The sequence below is a fragment of the Myotis daubentonii genome, chromosome 4 (assembly GCF_963259705.1).
Source record: "Myotis daubentonii chromosome 4, mMyoDau2.1, whole genome shotgun sequence".
Classification (NCBI taxonomy): domain Eukaryota; kingdom Metazoa; phylum Chordata; class Mammalia; order Chiroptera; family Vespertilionidae; genus Myotis; species Myotis daubentonii.
The window spans coordinates 4,767,755-4,781,736 of NC_081843.1; the positions used below are offsets into that span (position 1 = coordinate 4,767,755).

General features: G+C 44.6%; 1 protein-coding gene and 1 pseudogene across 1 annotated transcript in view; one reads left to right on the plus strand and one right to left on the minus strand.

Moving 5' to 3' along the window:
• Positions 1–3,016: 3,016 nt before the first annotated feature.
• Positions 3,017–5,130, minus strand: LOC132232544 (uncharacterized; annotated as a pseudogene).
• Positions 5,131–5,638: 508 nt separating this feature from the next.
• Positions 5,639–13,982, plus strand: part of LOC132232642 (cytochrome b-c1 complex subunit 2, mitochondrial) — a 32,168-nt gene continuing 23,824 nt past the window's right edge. The window contains exons 1-6 of the mRNA XM_059692047.1: positions 5,639–5,796; positions 8,040–8,123; positions 8,240–8,389; positions 9,289–9,353; positions 11,015–11,071; positions 11,464–11,588. Coding sequence (XP_059548030.1) covers positions 5,764–5,796; positions 8,040–8,123; positions 8,240–8,389; positions 9,289–9,353; positions 11,015–11,071; positions 11,464–11,588 — 514 coding nt within the window. The 5' untranslated portion in view covers positions 5,639–5,763. The remainder of the gene's footprint in view (positions 5,797–8,039; positions 8,124–8,239; positions 8,390–9,288; positions 9,354–11,014; positions 11,072–11,463; positions 11,589–13,982) is intronic.

The following is a 13,982-nucleotide window of genomic DNA, read 5'->3' on the forward strand; positions in this document are numbered from 1 at the left end:
CTATAAGAGATGCATTTCAGAACAAATGACTCACACACAGTGATAGTGAAGGGATAAAAAAAAAGATTTTCAGGCGAATGGATATTTAAAAAAAAAACTAGGGTAGCAATACTTATATCTGACAAAATAGACCTCAAAGTGAAGGCCATAGCAAGAGATAAGGAAGGCCACTTCATAATACTAAAAGGAGCGATTCAACAAGAGGATATAACTCTGGTAAACATATAAATGCACCCAATACAGGAGCACACAAATACATAAAAAAACTTCTGAAAGATATCAAGGGAGAGATTCACAGCAGTACAGTCATAGTAGGGGACTTTAATACCCCATTGACACCACAGAATAAATCCTCTAAACAAAAAATCAGCAAAGAAACATCAATCCTAAATGACTCAGTAGATCATTTAGAAAATGGACAGAACATTTCACCCCAAAGCTACAGAATATACATACTTCTCAAGAGCACATGGGACATATTCAAAGATAGACCACATATTGGGTCACAGGCAAAGTCTCTTCAAATTCAAGAAGATAGAAATCATATCCAGCATCTTCTCAGATCACAATGGCATAAAATTAAAAATCAACTACAATAAAAACAATGAAAAAAAATCAAACACTTGGAGGCTAAACAGCATGCTATTAAACAATGATTGGGTTACCAAAGAGATCAAAGAAGAAGTAAAAAGCATCCTGGTAACAAATGACAATGAAAACACAACAATCCAAAATCTATGGGACACAGTGAAAGCAGTCCTGAGAGGGAAGTTCATAGCTCTACAGGCCTACCTCAAAAAACAAGAAAAAAATGGTAATAAATTATCTAACTCTACAACTCAAAGAATTAGAAAGAGAGCAATAAGAAAAGCCCAGAGTAAGCAGAAGGAGGAAATAATAAAAAACCAGAGCGGAAATAAATGACGTAGAGACCAAAAAAACAACAACAAAAAAAGATCAATAAAACCAAGAGCTGGTTCTTTCAAAGGATAAACAAGATTGATGAACCTCTAGCCAGACTCACCAAGGACAAAGAGAGAGGACCCAAATAAACAAAATCAGAAATGAAAGAGGTGAAGTAACAACCGTCCCCACAGAAATACAAAGGATTGTAAAAAAAAAAAAAAATACTACAAGCAACTCTACTCCAACAAACTGGACAACCTAGATGAAATGGACACATTCTTAGAAAAATACAAGCTTCCAAAACTCAATCAGGAAGAAGCAAATAACCTGAATAGACCTGATAACTATCGATGAAATTGAAGCAGTAATCAAAAACCTTCCAGCAAACAAAAGCCTTGGTTTGGATGGCTTTAGAGGGGAGTTTTAACAAACATTCAAAGAAGAACTAAAACCTATCCTCCTCAGACTATTCCAAAAAATTCAAGAGGAAGGCACACTTCCAAGCTCTTTCTCTGAAGCCAGCATTACCCTAATTCCAAAACCAGATAAAGACAACACTAAGAAAGAGAGCTACAGGCCAATATCACTGATAAACATAGATGCTAACATTCTCAACAAAATTCTAGCAAATTGGATCCAGCATTACATTAGAAAGATCAGACACCATGCCCAAGTGTGGATGCAAGGATGGTACAATATCCACAAATCAACAAACATGATACCATTACATAAACAAATTGAGAGACAAAAATCACATAATCAGCCGAAACCGGTTTGGCTCAGTGGATAGAGCGTCGGCCTGCGGACTGAAAGGTCCCAGGTTCGATTCCGGTCAAGGGCATGTACCTGGCTTGCGGGCATATCCCCAGTGGGAGATGTGCAGGAGGCAGCTGATCGATGTTTCTCTCTCATCGATGTTTCTGACTATCTCTCTCCCTTCCTCTCTGTAAAAAAATCAATAATATATATATATTTTTAAAAATCACATAATCATATTAATCAATGCAGGAAAAGCATTTGACAAAATCCAACACCCTTTCTTGATAAAAACTCTCAGCAAAGTGGGAACAGGGGGATCATAGCTCAACATAATAAAAGCCATATATGACAAACCCACAGCCAACATCATAATCAATGGACAAAAACTAACACCATTTCCCCTAAGAACAGGAACAAGACAGGGATGCCCACTCTCACCACTCCTGTTCGACATAGTACTAGAAGTACTAGCCGTTGCGATCAGACAAGAAGAAATAAAAGGCATCCAAATTGGAAAAGAAGTAAAACTGTCCTTATTTGCAGATGACATGATACTGTACATAGAAAACCCTAAAGACTCCATCAAAAAACTACTAGACTTAAATAAATGAATTCAGCAATGTAGCAGGATACAAAATTAACACCCAGAAATCTATGGCCTTCTTATACACCAATAATGAACTCACAGAAAGAGAAACTAAAAAAAAAAATCCCATTTACCATTGCAGCAAAAAAATTTAGATACCTAGGAATAAACTTAACCAAGGAGGTAAAAGACCTGTACACAGAAAACTACAGGACATTGAAAAAAGAGATAGAGGAAGACATAAACAGATGAAAGAACATATTGTGTTCATAGATTGGTAGACTCAATATCATTAAAAAGCCCATACTACCCAAAGTTATTTATATATTCAATACAATCCCTGTTGAAATATCAACAGCATATTTCACAGACTTGGAACAAATTCTCCAAAAATTAATCTGCAATAAAAAAAAAAAGACCCCTAATAGCCACAGCAATCCTGAGAAAGAACAAATTTGGAGGGATCACAATACCAGATATCAAGCTATATTACAAATCCGCTGTTCTCAAAACTGCCTGGTACTGGCACAAGAACAGACATATTGATCAATGGAACAGAACAGAGAGCCCAGAAATCGTCCCAAGCCATTATGCTCAATTAATATTTGACAAAGGAAGCAAGAGCATACAATGGAGTCAAGACAGCCTCTTTAATAAATGGTGTTGAGAAAATTGGACAGGTACATGCAAAAAATGAAACTAGACCAACTTACACCATACACAAGAATAAACTCAAAATGGTTTTTTTTTAACCCTTTACTACATTATTTAATATTTCCAAGATAATCCTGCCATACAGGATCAAATGCATCGCGCTCAAAAATGTGTGCTCACCAGCCCTCTGCACAGAGGGGGCTGCTGTCAGCACAGCTCCACACAGTCCTCCAGGCCTCCTGTCTCTGAGGCCGCTCAGTCACACGCTGCCTGAAGGTTACCGTGACTCACACAGGACTGGGTGTTCGAAGAGGAAGTTCCGACGGGGATGGTCCTCCCCTCGGATGCTTCGGTACTTAGCCACGTCTCTGGAAAGACTTTAGAAAGCTCTTGAGTTAACAGGCTTTTAAACTTCTTCATCGTATCAATCTTCCCTTTAACTTGTTCATTCTTCGTCAGAGCGCTTTCCAGGCACTCTTTAGTGTAGAGTTGTGGGTTTCGACCTTGATCTATATATTGGAGAACTTCTAAAGGTACAGTCATGTCTGGAAGATGCTGTCTGCACTTATCCATATCCTGTAAGCCGGTCACGATCAAATTCAGTTTCTGGTTGAGCCCGGCCTGGCTGCCGGGCTGGAAGTCGCTGGCGATGATGCCGAGCTGCCGGATGTTCTCCACGAACTTCTCCAGATGCTCCCCCAGGTGGTCCCAGTTCTCGGCCGTGGCCCCACTCGCGTCTTCCTGCTTCGCCCCAGCCCACCGCCACTTCGCTTCCCTCTAGGGGCGGGAGGAGGGGGCTGGGTCAGGATCCCGGAGCGCCTCATCATGGCTGCATTCCAGGAGCACATAGCTCAAGAGAAGCAGGCAGAAGCTGTACTGCCTTTTATGGCGATGTTGGGGTCCACCCCCAGCAGGTCCAGGGGTCCCCAGAGTTGTGGACGGAGTCAGTGAAGAAGGAATGACACGGAGACAGCGTTCAGTTGATCAGCAGCCTAGCCAGGATCTCTAGCCAGGATCTCCAGCCAAGTTCTGTCCTCAAAATGGATTTTTTAAAAAAACTTAAGTGTAAGTTGTGAAACCATAAAAATCCTAGAAGAAATCACAGGCAGCAAAATATCAGATATACACTGACAAGGGAAACAAAGGGAAAAATAAATGGGACTACACAGAAATAACAAGCTTCTGCAAAAGAAATCAGCATCAAAACGAAAATGGAACCCACTGCATGGAGAACATATTGCCAATGAGAAACCTGATAAGGAGTTAATGTCCAAAATATATAAAGTACCAATACAATTCAACAAAAGGAAGACAAAGAACCCACTTTTTTAAAAAATGGGCAGAAGACCTGAATAGACATTTCTCCAAAGAGGACATACAAAGGATCAAGAGGCATGTAAAAATGCTGTGTCTCTAACCATCAGAGATGCAAATTAAAACCAGACTGTGGCATCGCAGAGGGAGGCCCGAGGGGGTGGGTGGGAGTAGCCAGAGAAGGTGATGCATCTGTGCGAACCGGTGGACGCAGGCGATGGGGGGGGGGGGGGGGGGCACCTATAACACTTTCAGCAATAAAGCGGGTTTGTAAGGACTGGAGAGAGATGTTTGCCATCCATCTTAACTGGAACCTTGTCCTGAAAAACATGGGGAATCGCTGAAACATGTTTAAGCAGGAGGGTGACTGAATCGCAGCAATGTTCCCACAGTTCACTCTTTGGTGAAAGCCTGTCTGGTTTTTGCCATATCGCCGTATCAAAATTAAGTCAATTTACTTAATTTTTAAACCAACTTTGTTCTTTTATGAATGTATTTAAAGAGGAAGCGTCTTGCCATACCACCCGAAATATCACACACATTATGTGGCTATTCACGTGGAACCGCCACTCGTGTCAGTGCACCGTGCCGGTGCCGGGCGGGCTGTAGACCCGGGTTCCGCCCGACGCCCAGGGGCAGGTGTCGGCTCGGGCGCCGCCGCCGCCGGAGGCCACCAGCGCCCCGAGCTCGAGCGCAGGAAGCCCCGGGGCTGTGGGCGCGACTGCGGGGCTGCGGGCAGCTTGGCTAACGAGCTCGGAGGACGCCGCCGCGGCGGAGCCCCCGCTCCCCGACCAGGCGCGGACAGGAAGCCCCGCCGCCGGGTCCGCCCGGTGAGAGGGTGACCTTCCTCCCCGGTCACGGGACGCGCCGGCGGCTCCCCCCGGAGGTCTCACACCGCCCCGCCCCCCCATTCAAACAGGTTCCTTTCCTCCCACAAACACTGAGCTCTGCTCCGCGTCCCCGGCCAAGGAGAGCGATGCCGGCGGCCGTCCTCGTGGTCGGGCTGCGTCCCGTTGTCAGGCCAGCGGACCGCCCCTCCGGTCGCACGGCCCGGCGAGGACTCGCCCGAGCCTGAGGCCGGCCGGCGGCTCAGAGCCGGGGAAGGCGAGGCCCCGCGGCGGGCGAGCCCGAGCGGGAGGATTCACAGCGGCGGGGCTGCGGGGACGCGGCCGGAGAGGCGCAGAGGCGGTGCGGACGAGGAGCCGGCGCGGAAGGGAACCGGCGTGGACTGCCGGTCACCACGCCACGCCACGCCCGCCCGGCCCGGCCCGGCCCCGCCCCGCCGCGGGAGCCCCGCCCCGCCCCGCCCGCCCGGCCCCGCCCCGCCGCGGGAGCCCCGCCCCGCCCCGCCCGCCCGGCCCCGCCCCGCCGCGGGAGCCCCGCCGCGGGAGCCCCGCCGCGGGAGCCCCGCCCGGGAGCAGTAGAGCGCGGTCGGGATAGACGGGCCGCGGCCGCAGCGCGGAGCACGCCGGGAAACTCCCGTCGTCGGCCACCATCTTGCTCGCCTTCCAGTCGGTGACCGAGGGTCAGGGGGATTTGGGGCCATGAAGCTGCTGAGCAGAGCCGGGTCTTTCGCGGTGAGCAGGCGGCGGGTCTGGGGAGGCCGGGGCAGCTGGGCAGCGAGCGGGAGCGGCCGGAGCCGCCTGGCCTGGGGGTCCCGGGCGGCCTTCGCTCTGTCCTTCAGCTGAACCTGGCGGGACGAGGGGGCGGCCGGCCGGGGCGTGGGGGCGGGAGGGCCCTGGGAGTCGGGCCCGTGCTCGGCGTAGAAGAGACCAACGCCCGGGAACCAGAGGGAGGGCGAGGGCTGAGAGCCTCCGAAGGTCATGGCGACCTCGTCGGGGGCGTGGGGCCGGGCCAGGCGGCGGCGGGCCCGGGCGCGGCCTCTGCCTGGCTGCCCGCGGCGCATCCGCTTCCCGGGGCGGCGGGCTGCGGGTTGCACGTGACGGAGGAGTGAGCTCGGGCCCGCGAGGGGTCGTCACCGGGCCTGGCGTTGGGTCCTGCGGGTGCAGGAGTGCGCCGCGGGCTCCCGGGGTCTCCGTGGCGACTTGCGCCCGGGGACCCGCGGTGGGCGCCTCCCCCCGTGAAACAGCTGTCACTGGGGGCCCGGCGTCCGTGTGCTGCCGCCGCGGAGCGATGGTGGTCGGGGCATCGGGGACGCTTCGGGAAGCTCAGCGAGGCTCGATGTGCCCCGGGAGCGGTTCGGTGTCTGGAAGCGTTTGGTGGTAAACCCGCGAGCAGCGCCGCTGTCAGCCGAGGTCGGGGTGGGGCGAGTGGAGCGCGGAGGCGGCCCCGCCGCAGCAGACGCCCAGCCCCAGACGCCGGGAGCCCCTCACCTGCTAGAGGGGGTCGGAAGACCGGGGAATGGGGTTCTCCGGGGCTTGATGTTGAAGTAGATGCACCCGGATTATACCAATCCAGGCTGATTATCTTCTCCGCCCTGGCCTGGACCCGCCGGTGTCAGGCAAAAGGTCCCAAATCTCCCTGTCATCCATCACCTTCCAGCAGGAAAAAAACAGCTCAAAAGTAACAACTGGAGAGTGCCGATGTAAACAAATTTCGGGAAACTTGAAAGTAATTATTGTTTCTCATTATAACATTTTACATAAGAACAAATTTATGCCAGTTTTGTTATTTACATGACCTAGTAATTGCTAGGATAGTTCTTTGAAAGGGACAAATAAACACATAACCCACGAAGCGTCACTGTTCGGGCACATTTGAAGGAAAAGTACCTAAATCTTCCTTGGCAATAGAACTATGGATTACTCATATTTGAACTTCTATGCCCACATGTCGTAAATTTTAATTTCGGGGTAATTAGCCAACATCACAAGTAGGGTTAACTATACCACAACCGGCAAACAAAATTGAAGATAAAGCAAAGCTCATCCGTAATTATCATTACAAAGTCTTGCCGCGAATGAAAACTAGGAACCAATTAGTGCACTGCTGCTGAAAGCACTACAAAGCGCCCTCTGTCGTTCACATTTGATCGTTTGATTTTGGCAATACCGTGTTTTATTAACTCTTGACATGATATCCACTAGTAACCTGGTAAGCTTCACGCATGATAAAGTAAATTCTGCGTCCTGTATATCATTTATCCAAGAAAATTCTGCACTTTAGATTCATTAGCCAGCATTTAAGAGGACCCTTTACCTTATCAGTGGCTGCATGTTACACACTGAGATTCTGCTGTGGGTGAGCTGTTGTTAATCTCAGGATGATAGAAGTTTGTGTTGGTCAAAGAAGATACAACCCTTCATTGTGTAGTCTCGGTGTAGCACACAAGAGAGTAAAGATACTGTGGGAACTCCTTGGGGCTTGGTAGAAGTTTTCCTTGGTATGCCTTGGATTTTTTTAAAGTGACTAAAATGATTAAGGAGATGTTATTTCAATTGGAAAATAGACTAAAAAGATGAGACTCTTTGGGCAGATAAGAGAAACAGTAATGCTAAATCTATAAAAAGGTGTGGTTGTGACAGTGCCACGCTTTTTAAAATGCATTAAAGCTAGAAAGAGCCACTTGAAGCATTAATAAGGTAGTTAAAAGGTATAAGAAAATACAGTAATTCTTTACATGGTAAAAGTGAGTATGTAGAACTTGGCATTCCTTCAGGCTCTACAACTCACACATAAATAGAGTTTTAAGAGAGGCGTGGCTAAAATGGTGGGTTCATAAGTCCATGATAAGTTAATCAGCCAAATCTTCCCATGGAGTTCTTTTACCCCTGAACACCTTCTATTGCTTGGGCACACTAGGATACGATATACTGTTTTTCTGAGAAATGTCTGTAACCTTTCTTTTTTGTATGTTTAGAGATTTTATTCTCTGAAAGTTGCTCCCAAAGTGAAAGCCACGACTGCCCCTGCAGGAGAGCCTGTACATCCTCAGGACCTTGAGGTTAGTCTCACGGAGTGGCTCCCCGGAACCGACACATGCCTTATATCTTGGGTAATATAAAGACAGTAATCACATCTCTGCTTTATATGATTGTTTCTACTTTATTTTAAATACAGTTTACTAAATTACCAAATGGTTTAGTGATTGCGTCTCTGGAAAACTATGCTCCTGCATCAAGAATCGGTTTGTTCGTTAAAGCTGGCAGTAGGTACGAGGACTCTAACAACTTGGGAACCTCTCATTTGCTTCGTCTTGCATCTAGTCTGGTAAGCATCTTTACTGCCTCATTATGGTTAGAAATACCGTGGTCTCCTGGTCTACAGGAAAGAAAAGCATGTGCCTGTCTTAGTTTGCGAGGGCTACCATAACATCTGCTTCAGACTGAGTGGCTTCGACAACAGAAATTATCCTCTGATTTCTAGAGGCTAGCAGTCACACTCAGGGTGTCAGTGGAACCGTGTTCCCTCTGCCCCGCCTCTTCCTTCTGGTGGTGGCAGCAGTCCTTGGTGTACCTGGGCTTATAGCTGCATCTGTCCATTTTCTCCTGTCACACAGTGTTTCCTCTGTCTCTGTGTCCAAATGTCCCTCTTACTTGAGTCTTCCATTCCTATTAAATTTAGGGCCCACTCTAATCTACTGTGACCTCATTTCAAATACATTTGCAAAAGACACTATTTTCAGATACGGTCACAGTCACAGTGGACGTGAATTTTGGGGGGACACTATTCAACCCTCTACAATCCCCTAATATAACATGAAAAACCACAGGATATTTACCACAGAGAAGTATTAAATTAGTGTCCATCTAAATGTTCATGCTGGAGCATAAAAGACAAGTGGTTTTTTTAATTCAATTTTTTAAAAAATACCAAAAATTAAAAAAATTATTCTTTCCCATATGCAAATCTCTTTCAGAAAAGACTGATGAATCCAGTAAGCTTGTATTTGATAATGGAATTTTTGCCTAAATGTACTTTATATAAAAATTTATACTTGTGCTTTTTGGTGAACTTTGTTTTATAATTCTTAAACTAAAAAGGATCCATCATTCAAGGTAAAGTTCCCTTTGAATCTAATGACAGTAAGATAGGACGTTATGATATAGTGTGCTGTTTGGCAAACTTAGCATTAAAAAACTAAAAACAATTGTTCTTTCTCTTTTAAGACTACAAAAGGAGCGTCATCTTTTAAGATAACCCGTGGAATTGAAGCAGTTGGTGGTAAATTAAGGTTTGTTAAAAATAAGTAATAGTAAATAAATAGTGAAAACACCAGAAAACATTCTGTTGTATGGGCACTTTTTCTCTGTTATCAAGATGGTTAAGGATTTCTTAAAGAAGGAAAAAACTAATGAATTTGACTACATCAAAATGTAAATCATCTTCATGCTTTAAAGTAAAAATTTAATTAACTGGGCATAGATATTTGCAACACACATAACATGGAGAGGAATGTTTGGAAAAATAAAGAATTATAAGTTAGGGTGAAAAAAACAACCAAAGAGAAGATGGACGAACAAAGGATAGGAACAGGCTAATACCAGAAGAGGAAGCCAGAAACAGCAATCTTTACTTGTAATCAATAGTGTGCTATCATGCCACACCCAACAGTTTTTATATGTTGTGTTGGAGTGTTATGGGAGATGGAAATTATCTTTTACGGCTGATGGGAGTATAAATTGATATAACTACTTAGGAAAGAATCAAGAAATACCTAGTATTATTGAAAATGAGCATACCCTAAAACCTAGCATTTTTTAATCCACATGCACAAAGATGTCTTTGTAGAGCCTGGAAGCAATTTCAATGGCCACTTTTAGGGTAATGGGTAAAGTATGATACACTCAAATCATGGGACTACTACACCGCAGCTAAGGAATGAGCTAGAGGTGCGTATCAACAGAGACTAAAAACAATATTTTATGGAAAATTTTATTCCAAGATTTTTTTTTAAAGTATGAGGCATTTATATTTTTTTTAAAAGCAAAATAATAATGTATAATGCTTATGAATATGTTTGTCTCTAGAGTGGGAGAGAGTAAGGGAATTAGCCTGGGAAGGATACAGAGATCTGCAACTTCACTTGTCTTTTTTTTTTCTTTTTCTTAAGTTGTGGTAAAATAACATAAAATGTGTCACTTTTAAGTATATGGTTCTACAGTAAGTGGCATGAAGCAGCCATCAGAACCATGCATCTCCAGAATGTTTTCACCCTCCCCAGCTCCTGCCAGCCACCTTCTGTGTTCAGTCTCTGTGTTTTGACTACCTAGGCATCTAATATAAGTGGAATCATACAATATCTGTCCCTTTATGACTGACTTATTTCACTTAGCGTAATGTCTTCAAGATTCATCTATGTATAATATGTCAGGATTTCCTTTTTAAGATTAAATTATTTGCTTTTTTCTTTTGCTATTTTCTTATTAAAAAATATCTTTAATATTTTTTCACTTTTCAATTATAGTTGACATACAGTATTATATTAGTTTCAAATGTACAACATAGTTTTTTGGGAGGGGAATTGTTTTGTTTTTTCCTTTGATTTTTAGAGAGAATGGAGGGGGGCATGCGGGGAGAGCCATCAATTGGTTGCCTCCAGTACATGCCCGGGGCCAAGGATTGAATCTAAAACCCAGGTATGTGCCCTTGACCGGGAATTGAACCTGAGACCCTTCAGTGCATGGGCCGATGCTCTATCTACTGAGCCACACCAGTCAGGGTGCTTTTTAAATATTTTTAAAATTTTAGTTGATGAATATGTGTATTATTTATACTTTTTTATACTTCAAAATAGTTCTGTGGTGTTTTTTTTCCAAGGAACTGGTTGGTTTAACAAAGGTATAAGGGAAAACTTTTGATTCCAATAATTCATTGTCGTTATTTCTAATGCAGTGTGACTTCAACAAGAGAAAACATGGCCTACACTGTGGAATGCCTGCGGGATGACATGTAAGCACCTGCATGTATTAGGACATCTGCTTTTTAAAAAAAGTTATTGATTTCAGAGAGAGAAAAGCATCAATTTCTTGTTCTACTTATTTATGCATTCATTGCTTGATTCAGGTTTCTGCCAAACCTATGACCTTGGCGTATTGGAATACCGCCAAAACCAACTGAGGTACCTGGCCAGGGCTAGGACATCTACTTTTAAAGAAATACTAAGCTGCTCAGTTCTAAATGTAGCATTATCTCTGAATTTGGTTTTGGGTTATGATTTGCCAAGTGCTTAAAACAGTGTACTTGCCACAAGGTTAAAGTTTAATTTGAGAGTGTTAGTTACATAGAATGGATGTTGGTTTTAAATTTTTGACTCCTAACTTGTATCTTGATGTCTTCTGTAGCGAAATTCTAATGGAGTTCCTGCTCAATGTCACCACAGCACCTGAATTTCGTCGTTGGGAGGTGGCTGCCCTTCAGTCTCAGCTGAGGATTGACAAAGCTGTGGCTCTTCAGAATCCACAGGCTCGTAAGTGCATTTTCAGATTACATCAGTTGTTTCTAAGATACTGGTTTTTTGAGAAGATGAGTTTATCGGAGGAAAAACAATGTCGCTGAAGTTTTATTCTGCTTGGGTTTGAACATGCCTTTTTCATAAATTTGTCCAGTTTTTTTTTTTTAATTAAATCTTTATTGTTCAGATTATTACATTTGTTCCTTTTTTTCCCCCCCCATAACTCCCTTCCTCCCAGTTCCCGCCCCACCCTCCGCCCCCACTCCCCACCCACTGTCCTCATCCATAGGTGCACGATTTTTGTCCAGTCTCTTCCCACATCTCCCACACCCCTTTCCCCCCCAAGAATAGTCAGTCCATTCCCTTTCTATGTCCCTGATTCTATTATAATCAACAGTTCATTCTGTTCATCAGATTATTTATTCACTTGATTCTTAGATTCACTTGTTGATAGATGCATATTTGTTGTTCATAATTTGTATCTTTACCTTTTTCTTCCTCTTCCTCTTCTTAAAGGATACCTTTCAGCATTTCATATAATCCTGGTTTGGTGGTGATGAACTCCTTTAGCTTTTCCTTATCTGTGAAGCTCTTTATCTGACCTTCAATTCTGAATGATAGCTTTGCTGGATAAAGTAATCTTGGTTGTAGGTTCTTGGTACTCATCACTTTGAATATTTCTTGCCACTCCCTTCTGGCCTGCAAAGTTTCTGTTGAGAAATCAGCTGACAGTCGTATGGGTACTCCCTTGTAGGTAACTGAGTTTCTTTCTCTTGCTGTTTTTAAGATTCTTTATCTTTTGCTCTTGGCATTTTAATTATGATGTGTCTTGGTGTGGTCCTCTTTGGATTCCTTTTGTTTGGGGTTCTCCGCGCTTCATGGACCTGTAAGTCCATTTCTTTCACCAGGTGGGGGAAGTTTTCTGTCATTATTTCTTCAAATAGGTTTTCAATATCTTGCTCTCTCTCATCTTCTGGCACCCCTATAATTCGGATGTTGGTACGCTTGAAGCTGTCCCAGAGGCTCCTTACACTATCCTCGCATTTTTGGATTCTTTTTTCAATTTGCTTTTCCGGTTGGATGTTTTTTGCTTCCTCGCATTTCAAATCATTGACTTGATTCTTGCGCTCCTCTGGTCTGCTGTCAGGCGTCTGTATAATATTCGTTATTTCAGTCCGTGTGTGCTTAATTTCTAGTTGGTTCCCCAATATAAGATCGAGGGTCTTATTAGTTTTCGTGTAGATCTCATTAAGTTTATCGGCAGCTTCTAAACAGTTCTTGAGAGACCTTAAAAGTGTGGTTCTGAACTCTATTTCTTCCATTGACAATTTTGTCCTGTTTCTTTGTCTCCGCATTTTGTTATGCTTCCTTGGTGCACCCCCTAGTGGTCTTTGTTCGCAGTCTTATAGATAAATCTTGATTGTTGTAGCTAATTCCAGGGAGGGTTTGACCTCCAGGCCAAGTGGCTATGAGAATCAGCTGTGTCAGCAGTGAGAGAACTTCTGTCCTCTAGGGAGGTGCTAATCTAGCCTTTGCCTGAGGCTATCCGGCAAATGCCTCTGTGCAGGGCTTGGGCAGGGCGGGTCGCACAGGATCAACAGGGTGGGCCGGAGAGAGCAGTTATGGCGGCTCTCAGTCCTGTCCCCAGGGGCTCTGCCTCTCTGAGTCCCAGCACCCGCTGCAAAGCTCGGAGAGAAAGCTGCACTCGCTCTGACCGAAGCCAGACAGTCCCGCTTCTCCCATTTGAGTCTGGGTCCCCAAAGACTCACCCGGATCTGGTGCTCAGAGTCTGCGACTCCCTCCCGATTGAAAACAACAACCTCGCCCTCCACCGCCAGCCCGCTCCGCGCACTCCGCACCTCAGAATTTGACTTCAGCACTGCGCCTCCTCTGAGTGTCCGTGTGCGTTTCTCTTTCCTCCTAGTTGTAGGACTTCCACTCAGCCAGCGTTCCTGTGGTTCTGGGTGGTGTCCCTTCCGTTTTTTGGTTTCACTTTTGAAGTAGTTGTTCAAAGCAGCAAACTCCGGCGTTAACCTATGCCGCCATCTTGGTTCTCTCAAATTTGTCCAGTTTTTAAAATATATTGTTTGTTCTTTTGTTTCTAAACATTTATATTGTTAATTATTTTTCATCTTTGATGATATATATTGATTATGGAAACAGGCATTTTCCTGTCCCTCTACCCCATGTTTTGTCCATTTGTTTGTTTTGCTTCCACCAAACCCAGCAGCAGTTTATTGGTGCTGCTGATGTTGTTTATTGTTATGTGTGGCTGTTACTGTTTAGCCAACCCACCTTTATTGGGTCTTTCCAAAGCAGGCTACTTAATTTTTTAAAAGTGACTTTTTTGTATTCATATTTTGTATGTGTGTAATGTTTGATTATATAATCTTGACAAGTACGACTGGA